This window comes from Anolis carolinensis, chromosome 2 (assembly GCF_035594765.1).
Source record: "Anolis carolinensis isolate JA03-04 chromosome 2, rAnoCar3.1.pri, whole genome shotgun sequence".
Classification (NCBI taxonomy): domain Eukaryota; kingdom Metazoa; phylum Chordata; class Lepidosauria; order Squamata; family Dactyloidae; genus Anolis; species Anolis carolinensis.
This window is the reverse complement of record NC_085842.1, coordinates 174,110,341-174,124,791: the sequence shown is the minus strand read 5'-3', so window position 1 is coordinate 174,124,791 and position 14,451 is coordinate 174,110,341. Positions and strand designations below refer to the sequence as shown.

Below are 14,451 nucleotides of genomic sequence, written 5' to 3'. Positions count from 1 at the left end.
TGGAGGGCCACAAGTTATGCAGGCCTGTCTTACATGAATCCCAATCTCCAACAGATTTTCTGATTTTTAATACTGTAATTAGCTACAGGTCTTCATAGTTTGTATTTGGGTTGCTGTGAGTTTTCTGGGCTGTATGGCCCTGTTGTAGAAGCATTCTCTCCTGATGTTTCACCCACATCTATGACAAGCATCTTCAGAGGTTGTAAGGTCTGTTGGAAACTAGGCCAGCGGGGTTGAAATATCTGTGGAATACCCAGGGTGGGAGAATGAGTTCTTGTCTGTTTGAGCAGTGTGAATGTTGCAGCTGGCCACCATGATTAGCATTGAATCGCCTTGCAGCTTCAAAGCCTGGCTGCTTCCTGCCTGGGGGAATCCTTTGTTAGGAGGTGTTAGCTGTTCCTTCCAATTATTCTTTGAAGGTTTAAAAGTAAGCAAACTGGCTATAGTTTTCCAAGCTTTTGTCCATATATTGTATGCCATCAATCTGATGAAATAGTGCTACAATGCAGAATATTATTCTGCAAATAGAATTCAACTCGCTAGACTCTAATAGTACAGAAAGGTAAATAAAATCAGTCATTTCCCCTTGTCCTTCATGTTCCTAGTCCATTTGGTATTAAAATAATAATAATAATAATAATAATAATAATAATAATAATAATAATAATAAAACTTTATTTATATACCGCCCTATCTCCCGGATGGGACTCAGGGCGGTTTACAGTCATAAAAGCAACACAAAATATGCTTAAAAGTGTTTCAGCAATGTGAGGTTCCCAAAGCAGATATTGAGTGAATGCTACTTTCCATGGTTAGTGGTATGGCCATGTTGGCCACCACTATATCCCAGTTTCTCTTTTCTCTGTATTTTATTCTAGAAGTGATTTATAAAATTAGGCAAGCTAGGAGAGGTTTTAGAATTTTGCTTTTGCTTCAGCCTACTGGGAAGAGAAGGTTTCATCCCTTCTCCCATTTCCTCCTTGGCATTACCTCCGCTCTCATATTCCTTGGCTAAATGGGACCCAGTTTCCATCTGTGAAATGTTAGGTAATTAAATGAAGAGAGTGCATTGTCAAATGTTTCTTTCTTGATTCCAGTGGTTAAGTAAGACCAACAGAAAAACGAATGAGGAAACAAGGACAGTCATTTACACTAATATGATTCTGCTTGTCCCAGTGTAAGTGCATTTCTAGTACTGAAAACAAATTCATAGCTCAAGGTGCAGTTAAAGGTGCCACTATGTATGTCTTTTTCCCCATACTCTGGATGTTGGATTAAAAGAATTTACACAAATAAATCCAATAAGCCTCACCAGAGTTGTATTAAATGATAACGCTTTCCAGATGGGTCGAAGGCAAAATCAGAAGTTTATTCTCAATGGCCAGAGGATGTCAGTGGAGAAAATATCCTAAAGAACCGGTATACCGCAATTGCAAAGACAGAGCATATTTATTTCATTTGACAGCTATTCAAGACTCCTGCACAGTCTCCTGATTGGTCTAGAAACTTTCTGGTTAGGATCCACTTTTTGGTTGTCCAGGGATTCCCTCCGATGTCATTGCTGTTTGGTTTTTGCTGTGGCGGAAAACTCAGTATATTGTCATTGGATTATTTTGAAGTGTCTGTCTGTTTATTGATTGCCATTTTATATAAGGAACACCATTTTACTATGACATTGTATATAATGAGACTTGAGTATCCACGGATTTTAGTATCCATAAGTGTCCTGGAACTAAGCCCCAATGGATACCAAGAGTTCACAGTGCTGCTCTTCCCTGTATCTCCTACTGTACTTTCTCCCCTTTCTTCTCTATTCCTTCACCTTGTGACTTCACAACACCTCCTTCTCTTTTTCTGCATATTTTTCAATACAGTGCTATCACTCTGAGATTCCTCTTCCTTGCACTGAGGATCAGAGGAAAGAGGTCATATCCTGAATACTAATGGGCTGACCCGACTTAGCTTTTAAGACCAGGTGGCACCTGGTGACTTTGGTGTATTTAGGCTATTGAATTTATAATTTATTATTTTTGTTAATATTATTTTATTATAAAAGCTTGGGTCCCCGGCAATGCCCGGGTTATTTGAAAAGGGCCTTGTTTGTTTTTGGATGTTAGGTATTCTCCGTTTGGTCATATGTTACATTATGTCTTAGAAAAAACTGAGTCGTTCCTGTTTTTTTTGTTTTTTTTAATTAATGCTTCTCATTAGAAAATGCATAAGGATGTGGGTGAACTGTAATTCCCAAAAACCTTGGGTCAATCCTCCCCAAACTCTGCCAGTATCCACAGTTGGCCAGGTTGGGTCTGTGAGCCATGTTTGGTCCAGATCCGTCACTTGCTGGGTTCAGTGTTCTCTGAATACAAGTGAACTATAACTCTCTGATGCCAAGATCAATCACCCCAAGTTGGCAGTGTTAGATCTGTGTGCCAAGTTTGGTCCAGATCCGCAATTGGAATCATAGAATCATAGAATAGTAGAGTTGGAAGAGACCTCACGGGCCATCCAGTCCAACCCCCTGCAAGAAGCAGGAAAATCTCATTCAAAGCACCCCCGACAGATGGCCAATTGGTGGGGTTCACAGGACTCATGGAATACCGGTGAGCTATAACTCCCAGAGATAAAGCTCAATCATAAAGTCCACCAGTATTCCCAGTTGGCCATGTTGAATTGTGTGCCAAGTTTGGTCTGGATCCGTCATCAGATGGCTTCAGTATTCTCTGAATACGAGTGAACTATAACTCTTGGATGTCAAGGTCAATCACCCCAAACCCTGCCAGTATGCTAATTTGGCCATGTTGGGCCCGTGGGCCAAATGAGTTCCAGGTCCATCGTTGGTGGGGTTCAGAGGGCTCTTAGATTGCAGGTGAACTATACAGCCCAGTCCCTACACCGCCTATAAATTCTCCCCAAATCTCTCCAGTATGTTCAGCTGCTGATCAATTCTTCTGTTTGCTGCGTACCATATGAAAGTGTACGAAAGAGTTAAGGGAGAGACAGTGGGCGGGGTCATGCAAATAGAGAGAGAAAGGAACACTGGGATGTGCTCACTGTAACCATAGAATCATAGAATAGTAGAGTTGGAAGAGACCACATGGGCCATCCAGTCCAACCCCCTGCTAAGAAGCAGGAAATCGCATTCAAAGCACCCCCGACAGATGGCCATCCAGCCTCTGCTTAAAAGCCTCCAAAGAAGGAGCCTCCACCACGGCCCCGGGGAGAGAGTTCCACTGTCGAACAGCTCTCACAGTGAGGAAGTTCTTCCTGATGTTCAGGTGGAATCTCCTTTCCTGTAGTTTGAAGCCATTGTTCCGTGTCCTAGTCTGCAGGGCAGCAGAAAACAAGCTTGCTCCCTCCTCCCTATGACTTCCCTTCATGTATTTGTACATGGCTATCATGTCTCCTCTCAGCCTTCTCTTCTGCAGGCTAAACATGCCCAGCTCTTTAAGCCGCTCCTCATAGGGCTTGTTCTCCAGACCCTTAATCATTTTAGTCGCCCTCCTCTGGACGCTTTCCAGCTTGTCAACATCTCCCTTCAACTGTGGTGCCCAAAATTGGACACAGTATTCCAGGTGTGGTCTGACCAAGGCAGAATAGAGGGGGAGCATGACTTCCCTGGATCTAGACGCTATTCCCCTATTGATGCAGGCCAGAATCCCATTGGCTTTTTTAGCTGCCGCATCACATTGTTGGCTCATGTTTAACTTGTTGTCCACAAGGACTCCAAGGTCTTTTTCACACACACTGCTGTCAAACCAGGCGTCCCCCATTCTGTATCTTTGATTTCCATTTTTTCTGCCGAAGTGAAGTATCTTGCATTTGTCCCTGTTGAACTTCATTTTGTTAGTTTTGGTCCATCTCTCTAGTCTGTCAAGATCGTTTTGAATTCTGCTCCTGTCTTCTGGAGTGTTAGCTATCCCTCCCAGTTTTGTGTCGTCTGCAAACTTGATGATCGTGCCTTCTAACCCTTCGTCTAAGTCGTTAATAAAGATGTTGAACAGAACCGGGCCCAGGACGGAGCCCTGCGGCACTCCACTTGTCACTTCTTTCCATGATGAAGACGACGCATTGGTGAGCACCCTTTGGGTTCGTTCGCTTAGCCAATTACAGATCCACCTAACCGTAGTTTTGTCTAGCCCACATTTTACTAGTTTGTTTGCCAGAAGGTCGTGGGGGACTTTGTCGAAGGCCTTACTGAAATCCAGGTACGCTACATCCACAGCATTCCCTGTATCGACCCAACTCGTAACTCTATCGAAAAAAGAGATCAGATTAGTCTGGCATGACTTGTTTTTGGTAAATCCGTGTTGACTATTAGCAATGACCGCATTTGTTTCTTAAGTGTTCGCAAACCACTTCCTTAATGATCTTTTCCAGAATTTTGCCTGGTATTGATGTGAGGCTGACCGGACGGTAATTGTTTGGGTCGTTCTTTTTTCCCTTCTTGAAGATAGGGACCACATTCGCCCTCCTCCAATCTGCTGGGACTTCTCCCGTTCTCCAAGAACTCTCGAAGATAATTGCCAGTGGTTCTGAAATAACTTCCGCTAGTTCCTTCAGTACTCTTGGATGTAGCTGATCTGGCCCTGGGGACTTGAATTCGTCAGGTGTTCCTGGACAACTTGTTTCCCTATTTGGGGTTGGATTTCCCCCAATCCTTCGTCCATTCCATGTTGCTGAGGTTGAAGATGGCTTTCTTTTTGTGAGAAGACCGAGGCAAAGAAGGCATTAAGCAGTTCTGCCTTTTCCCTATCCCCTGTCACCATCACCCCATCTTCTCCTTGCAGTGGCCCTATCGCCTCCTTTTTCTTCCTTTTTCTACCAACGTAAGCAAAAAAGCCTTTTTTGTTGTTTTTTATGTCCCTGGCAAGCCTGAGCTCATTTTGCGCTTTAGCCTTGCGAACCTTTTCCCTACAGGTGTTGGCTATACGTTTGCAATTTCCTGGGAGGGAGTGACTTGGTGGCTCCTCAGCACTGTGAACCATAGCCTGTTTCTGGAGGCTGGAAGCTGTCTGTATGAGCCGACACCCATGCCACCTACACACATACAAATTTTCACTTTTATTATGTGGATAGATATTAAAATTTATTAATGTTTAATGTTATTAATGTTTATTGAATTCAGAGTTTAAGAACGTCAGAGGGCAAATTCACATGAGGATGCCACTTTCACTGACCCTAAAACCCAAGGAAGCATCCTCAGTGGGGTATTGGGACAAGAACTATGGTGCTGCAGTACCAAATCAGAGATGTCCCTGGTCCAAACACTTGTTAACCAATCCTTTGAAAGATCTGCATTAAATTAGGGATGCCAGCACTTTCAATGAACATTTCAGGAATACATTAAGCCATAGTGAATATTTGCCTAAGGTAATCCATATGTATGTATTTTCTTTCCTCACACTGTCATCAGTTCTTCTGGCATACTAAAACCAGCAGCTGTCATTTCTTCTGTCCATTTAGTTCAATCAGAAGATACATAAAGTTCTTCCAACAAAACACTGACCATTGACCCTAGAGCCGTCATTCCAAGAAGATTTAGCTAATAAACCCTTAGCACTGCACATTCTTGCTGGCTATAGAGGATGTACTCTAGGCCTATATCTTACAGAGGAATGTCCAGTACTGTTCTGTTTATGTCATAAACGTGACCTGGAATGCAGAGGCTGCTTTGCTTGCATTGGATCTAGTCAATGCTATAGTTGGCTTAGTAGGCATTTTATGAGGATCTATCCAAACCGCCGTTATTCTTTATTGTTAATCTGCTAGCCCTCCCAAAGTGGGATTTATTTAATGATCAGTGCCATCACTAGAGTTCATGTCACTCAATGCAGTAATTCATGGTTCCATGGACCTTCCATGGACCTTCTGCTGTACCAGACCACCCCACAATATTGTAGCCAATTTGATAAAATCAGAAAGTTTGACATAGCGAGTATTAAAAACCAGTATTAACTAAAATAACAATCCATGCTAATAGCATGTGCAGATGAAACCATAGGAGCTAGATTGTCATTGCATCAGTGGGCAATAATGACTGCAGTGCCTGGACACATGTGCATTACAAGGTTCAAAGTGTACATTAGTTTCAGCCTTGTGGGTATATTGATACAGTAACATGTAAGATGGGATTACCAGTAATGTTTTTATTATTATTATTATTATTATTATTATTATTTATGTATCAAGTCAGAAGCAAATTGAGAATACAGTTATAATGCATAGAAAAACCACAAAGTTAAAAACTTGGCATTGTACTAAATTTCCTTTGACCAGAAGTGGTCAATTGGAGTACCTCTGATGTTGCTGTAAGAAGGTCCTCCATTGTGCATGTGGCAGGACTCAGACTACATTGTCGTATGTGGTCTGTGGTTTGCTCTTCTCCACACTCACATTTTGTGGACTCCACTTTGTAACCCCATTTCTAAGGTTAGATCTGCATCTCATGGTGCCAGAGCTCAGTCTGTTCAGCGCCTTCCGAGTTGCCTAGCCTTCTGAGTACCCAGGGGGTAGTTTCTCATCTGGTATCAGCCACTGATTGAGGTTCTGGGTTTTAACCTGCCACTTTTGGACTCTTGCTTGCTGAGGTGTTCCTGAGAGTATCTCTGTAGATCTTAGGAAGTTATTTCTTGATTTAAGGCATTGGCTTGTTGGTAGATATCCAAACAGAGGATGGGCCAGAAATGTCAATGTCTTGGTCCTTTCATTACAGGCTGCTACTTCCTGACGGATGTCAGGTGGTGCAATCCAACTAAGCAGTATAATTTCTCCATTGGTGTAGGGCATGACATCCTATATGATATTATTTCTAGCACCCACTTTTTGCTTGATATTAAAGCAGTGCTTCTTATAAGTCAAGGCACAGTCCAGAGATACTCCCAGATATTTTGATGTGTTGCAATGCTCCAGTCGGATTCCTTCCCAGGTAATCCTCAGAGCTTGAGATACTTATCTGTTCTTGAGATGAAAAGCACACGTCTGCATTTTAGATGGATTAGGAATCAGCTGATTTTCCCTGTAATAATCAGTAAGAGCACATAGAGCTTTGGAGAGCTTCTGTTCAACCATTTCAAATCTCCCTGCTTGAGCAGTGATGGCATGATCGTCAGCATAGATGAAACTCTCTGTCCTTTCTGACAGTGGCTTGTCATTAGTGTAAATGTTAAACATTGTTGGAGCAAGCATACAGGCCATTCTTCTGTCTTCGCCATCTGCTTCTCTGACCCTGGAGCTCAACAAAAAAGCTCCTGTTTTGTAGCAGATTTCCTAGTGAGATGATAATCCTATGTGATAGTATACAATTTTTCCAGGAGGTGATGATTTACAGTATCATAAGCTGCTGACAGGTCTATGAAGACAGCTCTTGTAATCTGCTGCCTTTGAAAACCATCTTCTATGTACTGAGTCAGGTTCAGGTTTTTGTGATTAAACATAAAAAAGGTAAAGGTTTCCCCTTGACATGAAGTCTAGTTGTGTCGGACTCTGTGGGTTGGTGTTCATCTCAATTTCTAAGCCGAAGAGCCGGCGTTGTCCATAGACACCTCCAAGGTCATGTGGCCGGCATGACTGCATGGATCGCTGTAACCTTCCCGCTGGAGCGGTACCCATTGATCTACTCACATTTTCATGTTTTCATACTGCTAGGTTAGCAGAAGCTGGGGCTAACAGCGGGAGCTCACCCCACTCCCCAGATTCAAACTGCCAACCTTTCGGTCAGCAAGTTCAGCAGCTCAGCTCTTTAACCCACTGTACTTACTTACTTACTTACTTATGGTTTGTTTTTATTTTTCTTGGAAGACGCCTGTGCGTGATTTTTTTTTTAATGTGTGGAGGTCGGTGCACAGCCAGTCAACACACAGTCTTCACAGAGTGAGGTCCCAGCAGTGGCATGATTAACACGATGACGGTGGCTTCTCAGTCTGTTGCAGCCTTCTTCTGCCTTCACAGCCATTGTAACATGTACTGTGTTATCTTCCGCCTGCTCTGCCATTGAGGTCTTAGCATCTTCGGATTGTTCTTGGTCTGGATCCTCCCCTGTGGCCCATGCTGGGAGTGCATGACTGCAGTGGTTGTGCCCTCAGATTCATTGGAACATACAAGCCCCCTCACCACGGCAAGGTGACAATCCATCTAGAGGGTTAATCCACTGTGCCACCAGGGGCTCCTATTATGCATAACGTGTGGGAAATTTTTTAATTAAAAATTAATTCATGTCTGCTGAACCACTGCACAAAGAAATTATAGACAAGTCATTTTTGGTGTCACCCGGTGCATTTTGAACTCACTGCCCCCTTAGTGACGCCATTGACATTGACGTATTTAAATAACAAGGAGATATACAAATCAAGTCCATGTTTATCTTTCCATGACCAATCACAAAACAAACCATGCTAAATGCAAGGTATCTAAGTGAGGAAAACCACATGCTATAATAAACATTTTTCTTGAGTAACCTCTTCTAAAAAATATTCTAAGCATGTCATCCAGTTTGATGGTTCAGAATATTGCAGGGGGTGGGGGACTTCAGTTCCCTAGAGTTTCTGACCATTATCCAGGTTTGCTAGATCTTTTAGGAACAGAAGTCCAAAACATTCAAAAAACCAGTTTGAGAACCATTGATCTAGGCTGACCCTTAGCCTGCACTATCTTTGTCCGCCCTTTAGATGTCATTAAGCATTACTCCTATCATCCCCAACCATTGCTATTAATAACCACTTTGCTTAATGACAGTGGGAGTGGTTGTTCAATACAGTACATCTGTTTGATCTTTTAAGCAAAGTGTTAGGCATGAAATATATTCCTTGTTTATCAGTGACTGGAAACACTCAAGAGCCAAACTGCATTCTAAATATGGGTTTTTATTTAGTGGTCACAGGTAATAGCTGTTGGTAAACCAAACATTCATGACATTGTCCAAGCTTTCTTGAAAAAACATTCAAGCTGTCTCTAATGCTAGGTCTTGTCGTGATAAATCCCACTAGTTAGATGAAAGTTTTTTTAAAAAATATGTTTTTTATTGTAGATACCAGCGAAACAACAACAAAATCCATCAACATACACATCCAATCACATATTCTTGGTAACATTACACTTGTTAGTTCCACTTTTATCTCCCATTTATGTCCAGTAGTTTTTCGCCCTCCCTCCTCCCCCTCCCTCTGGGAACAGTACTTTCTTCCATTCAGATATTATTTTAATTGATCAATCGTAAGTAGAGAATGATTCAATTCTTTATATTTTCTTTGTCCTTTGACTTTATCTATCAATCTTCCCCATTTCAGCTCCCAATTCTTTTTGATTCGGCCTGATATATATTTAGTTATCCTTTCAAGGATATAATCCTGAAGCATAAAATCAGCTAGGTATTCATACCATTTTTTAACTTCCCACTTTGTTTGCTCTTTCCAACCCAAGGCAACTGTTGCTTGAGCGGCAACTAACATGTATTTTATAATTTTCCCCCCCAGTCCTTAGTAATTTTGTTCTTATCTAATTTCTGGATGAAGAATTCTTTATTTTTCAAAATCAATTTATGTCCTGTTAAATCTTCAATTTCCTTCTTTACCTTGTTATAAAATTTTTGTACTTTATCACATTCCCACCACATATGAATATAAGATCCAGTTTTCCCACATCCGTGCCAACACAATTTTGTGGTTGATTTAGTTATATAAGCTAATTGGATTGGGGTCCTATACCATTTAGTCAGTATTTTCATTTGGGTTTCTCTTATCCTTATCTGCTTGATTTTTTTAATTGAATTGATCCAGTATTCGATGTCAGAGTCGTTAATATTCATGTCCTCTTTCCATATCTCGGCCAGTGTTTGTTTCAATTTATATTGTTTTCCAGTTAATATCTTATAAATAAAACCCATCAGGCCTTTTTCCTTTTCTAATTTCCATTTTAAAATTTGGTCAAAATCTGTTTCTGGACCTTCCTTTTTCTTCCAATTAGTTAGATGAAAGTTGTGGTACAGAAGTGCTTCCTTTTAATTTCCCTACGTTTGTCAGTCACTTTCACTGGGCGATGTTGATGTGCAGCATTATGAGTCAAATAAACATTTAGAAATAATGAAAAACATGGGGACAGGATAGATAGATTTCATTCTTTTAACATTTATATAGCAATACTAGCAGAGAAATATGGTTCTCAAATTGATTGAAAATTGTGTTGTTGAAGGCTTTCACGGACAGAATCACTTCAGTGAGTTTTCCAGGCTGTATGGCCAAGTTCCAGAAGTATTCTCTCCTGATGTTTCATCCACATCTATGGCAGGCATCCTCAGAGGTTGTGAGTTCTGTTGGAAACTAGGCAAGTGGGGTTTATATATCTGTGGAAGGTCCAGGATGGGAGAAAAAACTCTTGTCTGTTTGAGGCAGATGAGAATGCTTCAATTAGCCACCTTGATTAGCATTAAATAGGCTTTCAACTTCAAGGTCTGGCTGCTTACTGCCTGGGGAATCCTTTACTGAGCTCACCTCATCTTGTGGATTTGAACCACTTCCGAATAGCAAGTGCTGCAGCTCAGTGGTTTAACTCGCTGCGTCACCACAGCCCCTGAGACTGGATCTACACTGCCCTATATTCCAGGATCTGATCCCAGATTATCTGCTTATCCCAGATTATCTGGTAAAATAGACTCATATAATCCAGTTCAAAGTAGATAATCTGAGATCCGATCTTGGGATATAGGGCAGTGTAGAAAGGGCCTGAAGCTTCTCCCTGCTTCGTTGCTCTTTCTCATTCCTAACATATGTCATCTTGATTTTTCTTGGCTATATGTGTCCCAGCTTTTGTCTCTGAAATACGGAGGGTATGGTGTGTCTATTCTGCTAACAAGCTTATTCCATCTGGTTTCACACATGGAGTGTATTGTCCATTTGCCTACGTAAATCATGAAATATTTATCATGTTACCATGCACCACAACAAATACATGCCTGTCTTTCTTGTTTCAGCCTGGGAAGGTGTCTGAGCCTCACAGCTTCAAAGAGAAAGTCTTTAAGAAGAAGAAAAAGGCTTGTGTTGTGTGCAAGGAATCTATTGAGGCCCAGGGGCTTGTCTGTAAAGGTAAGTGGCGTCTTGTCTTTTACACTTTTCATAGGCTAAAGTGGTCCAACACATTTTGATGCCTGAGGCGTTACATGCAATGCTTCAAAACCCTGGTCAAAGTGCATAGTACCCCAAGCAAATAACTTTATTTGAGCATATCTAATAGAAAATCTCACTACTTCTCCTCCTTCCTTTCAGTATAAATGCAGTAAGAACAGACAATTAGGAATTTGTGTTGTCGAAGGCTTTCATGGCCTGAATCACTAGGTTGCTGTGAGTTTTCTGGATTGTATGGCCATGTTCCAGAGCATTCTCTCCTTCCAGAGATATATAAACCTTCCTTGCCTAGTTTCCGATATACCTCACAACCTCTGAGGATGCCTGCCATACTGTTTCCCCGAAAATAAGACAGTGTCTTATATTAATTTTTGCTCCCAAAGATGTGCTAGGTCTTATTTTCAGGGGATGTCTTATTTTTTCATGAAGAATTCAAATTTATTACATACTGTACAGAGTTGTCATCACAAACCAGAATAACCAGATAAACTGTGAATCCTATCAAGAATTTCTTATTACTACCCTGTTTCCCTGAAAATAAGACAGTGTCTTATATTAATTTTTGCTCCAAAAGATGTGCTAGGTCTTATTTTCAGGGGATGTCTTATTTTTTCATGAAGAATTCAAATTTATTACATATTGTACAGAGTTTTCATCACAAACCAGCATAACCAGACAAACTGTGAATCCTATCAAGAATTTATGTTACTACCATTATTTCCATGTACAAAAATCATTGGTACATTTACTGATCCCAATATTTATGAACACAAAGCAAGATTTATTCAATGACGGTCAATAATCCTTGCTACACAACATAGGGCAAAATGACTGAGAAAAAAGGATTATAGGCAATACCAGCAGAACGTGCATTCATATTAGCCTGCCCAATTGTCTATATATGGGTGAGTAATGGAGATTTCAAGCTGCCTTACTAAGGCAGCACTGGATGGCCAATTTTTATGGTCTATATTGATTTCATGGTGTTGTCAGTCCAATCAGCTGTCAAAATTCTAATTTATCATTGTTTCAACGTAATTCTTAAAACCTTTTAAAATTATAGTTACGACCCTGAGCCTAATTATAACATGTTTTAATCACAGTGAACATAATGAATTATAAGCATTTAACTGTAAACTGGGTCAATGGTAGTGTAAAACAGCCTCCCTCGTTGTTGTTGCTGCTGTTACTTTTGGGGGATGTTTTATATTTGGCAATTCACCAAAACCTCCACTAGGTCTTATTTTCAGGGGATGTCTTATTTTTGGGGAAACACAGTAGATGTGGGCGAAACATTAGGAGATAATGCTTCTGGAACATGGCCGTATAGCCCGGTAAACTCACACCAAATTAGGAATTTGCAGCCTTTTCATGATATTCCAAATACGCTACCTATAAGGCCCCTTCTACACTGTCCTTATATCACAGGATCTGATCCCAGATAATCTGCATATCCCAGTGGCAGTGGAGACTCATATAATCCAATTAAAATCAGATTAGCTGGAATCAGATCCTGGGATATAAGGACAGTGTAGAAGGGGCCTCTGGTAACTCTCTTTCTTTACCTGAAACCACCGAGCCTATGCAAAATAAGCAATAAATCATATATTTTTAAAAATATAAATGTAAGGTTTTTATGTGATGTGTTGTGTCCCCAAACATTGCATTATTACAATGTATGTATCTCTTATAAGGGGTTAGTTTAACCTCCAGTTTGCCAGTAAAATAAAATTACTGTTTCAAAGTGATCTCCTGCCAATCTAGCAGTTCGAAAACATGCCAATGTGAGTAGATCAATAGGTACCGCTCCGGCGGGAAGGTAACGGTGCTCCATGCAGTCATGCCGGCCACATGACCTTGGAGGTGTCTACGGACAACGCCGGCTCTTCGGCTTAGAAATGGAGATGAGCACCAACCCCCAGAGTCAGACACGACTGGACTTAACGTCAGGGGAAAACCTTTACTTTTACCTTTCAAAGCGATGCATGTTTAAAAAGCGTATCACTGATATGAAATGTTTGGAAAACTCTGAGCCAGGGCCCTTTGCAACTCTCCATTATTTTAAATGCACCTCACTAGGAAACCATTCCATTAAACAGAGTCTTTGATAAAGCTTAATTAAAGGGAAGCCATAGTCACAGAGTTTTCTTCAGGCAACTTAGCATCACACAATTAATAACAATATACAGGTAATGACAGACACCTGATTTCCTATCTCTTTGGACAACAAGGATTAGATCTAGAATATCTCTTTTCTTTTCTCTGCAGTGTGCAAAGTGGCAAGCCATAAAAAATGTGAAGCCAAGGTAAGAACACCTGTACTTTTGTGGAGGGCAAGAAAGGGGATGGTGAGAAGCGTTCTACGTGGTTTAAGAGACATGGACAATGTAGTACTACCATCATATCTATGGGGAATATGCTTCCAAACTTTGCATAGATAAATGAAACAAAGGCTAATAGTAAACCTTATTTTCAGTGGGACAAACAGATACCAAAGGCCTATGTGAAGCTGCTTATATTAGTTCTGCAGATACATGAGTCTTGCTTTATTGCATAACCTTTTGGGAAATAACTGCACCCATTCTCTGGGCACATATCCTTTTGGCAAATGTGAATCTCCGTGAATATGTGGCGACCACCTTTTGAAAACCACTATTTTAAAAAGCATGACCTTGTTAGAAGTCAACTCTTTGAACAAGTGATATCCACAAGCATTAATGTAATGGCACTCACGCAACTCAGATGTTAAACTGAAGAACCATGTCTGTAACCTGTCATGGATAAAGACATGCTACTAAAAATATATATTTGGTTAACAGAGTTTTAATGATGTTTCTTTGAAGTTGTAGTTGCCCAAAAGATGCACACTTCCCTGAAACCTCTTAGTCAAAATATGTACTCATAGATTTAAAAAAAAAAAGTCTTCTTTGAAAAATAACATTAATACAAACATTCTGGAGCCTCTGGTGGCTCAGTGTGTTAAAGGGCTGAGCTGCTGAACTTGCAGACCGAAAGGTCCCAGGTTCAAATCCCAGGAGTGGAATGAGCGCCCGCTGTTAGCCCTAGCTCCTGTCAACCTAGCAGTTCGAAAAAATGCAAATGTGAGTAGATAAATAGGTACTGCTCCAGTGGGAAGGTAACGGCGCTCCATGCAGTCATGCCGGCCACATGACCTTGGAGGTGTCTACGGACAACGCCGGCTCTTCGGCTTAGAAATGGAGATGAGCACCAACCCCCAGAGTTGGATACGACAGGACTTAACATCAGGGGAAACCTTTACCTTTACCTTTTTACAAACATCTTGTATTAATTCACCATATAGGCACATTTCTTATTAAAG

At 40.9% G+C, this 14,451-nt stretch overlaps 1 protein-coding gene across 6 annotated transcripts in view; it reads left to right on the top strand.

Moving 5' to 3' along the window:
- The window catches only part of tns2 (tensin 2), a 209,745-nt gene that overhangs the window by 100,520 nt on the left and 94,774 nt on the right, over positions 1-14,451 (top strand). For all 6 annotated transcript variants that reach the window (XM_062971126.1, XM_062971124.1, XM_062971123.1 and 3 more), the window contains exons 2-3: positions 10,961-11,072; positions 13,380-13,417. In XM_062971126.1, coding sequence (XP_062827196.1) covers positions 10,961-11,072; positions 13,380-13,417 — 150 coding nt within the window. The remainder of the gene's footprint in view (positions 1-10,960; positions 11,073-13,379; positions 13,418-14,451) is intronic.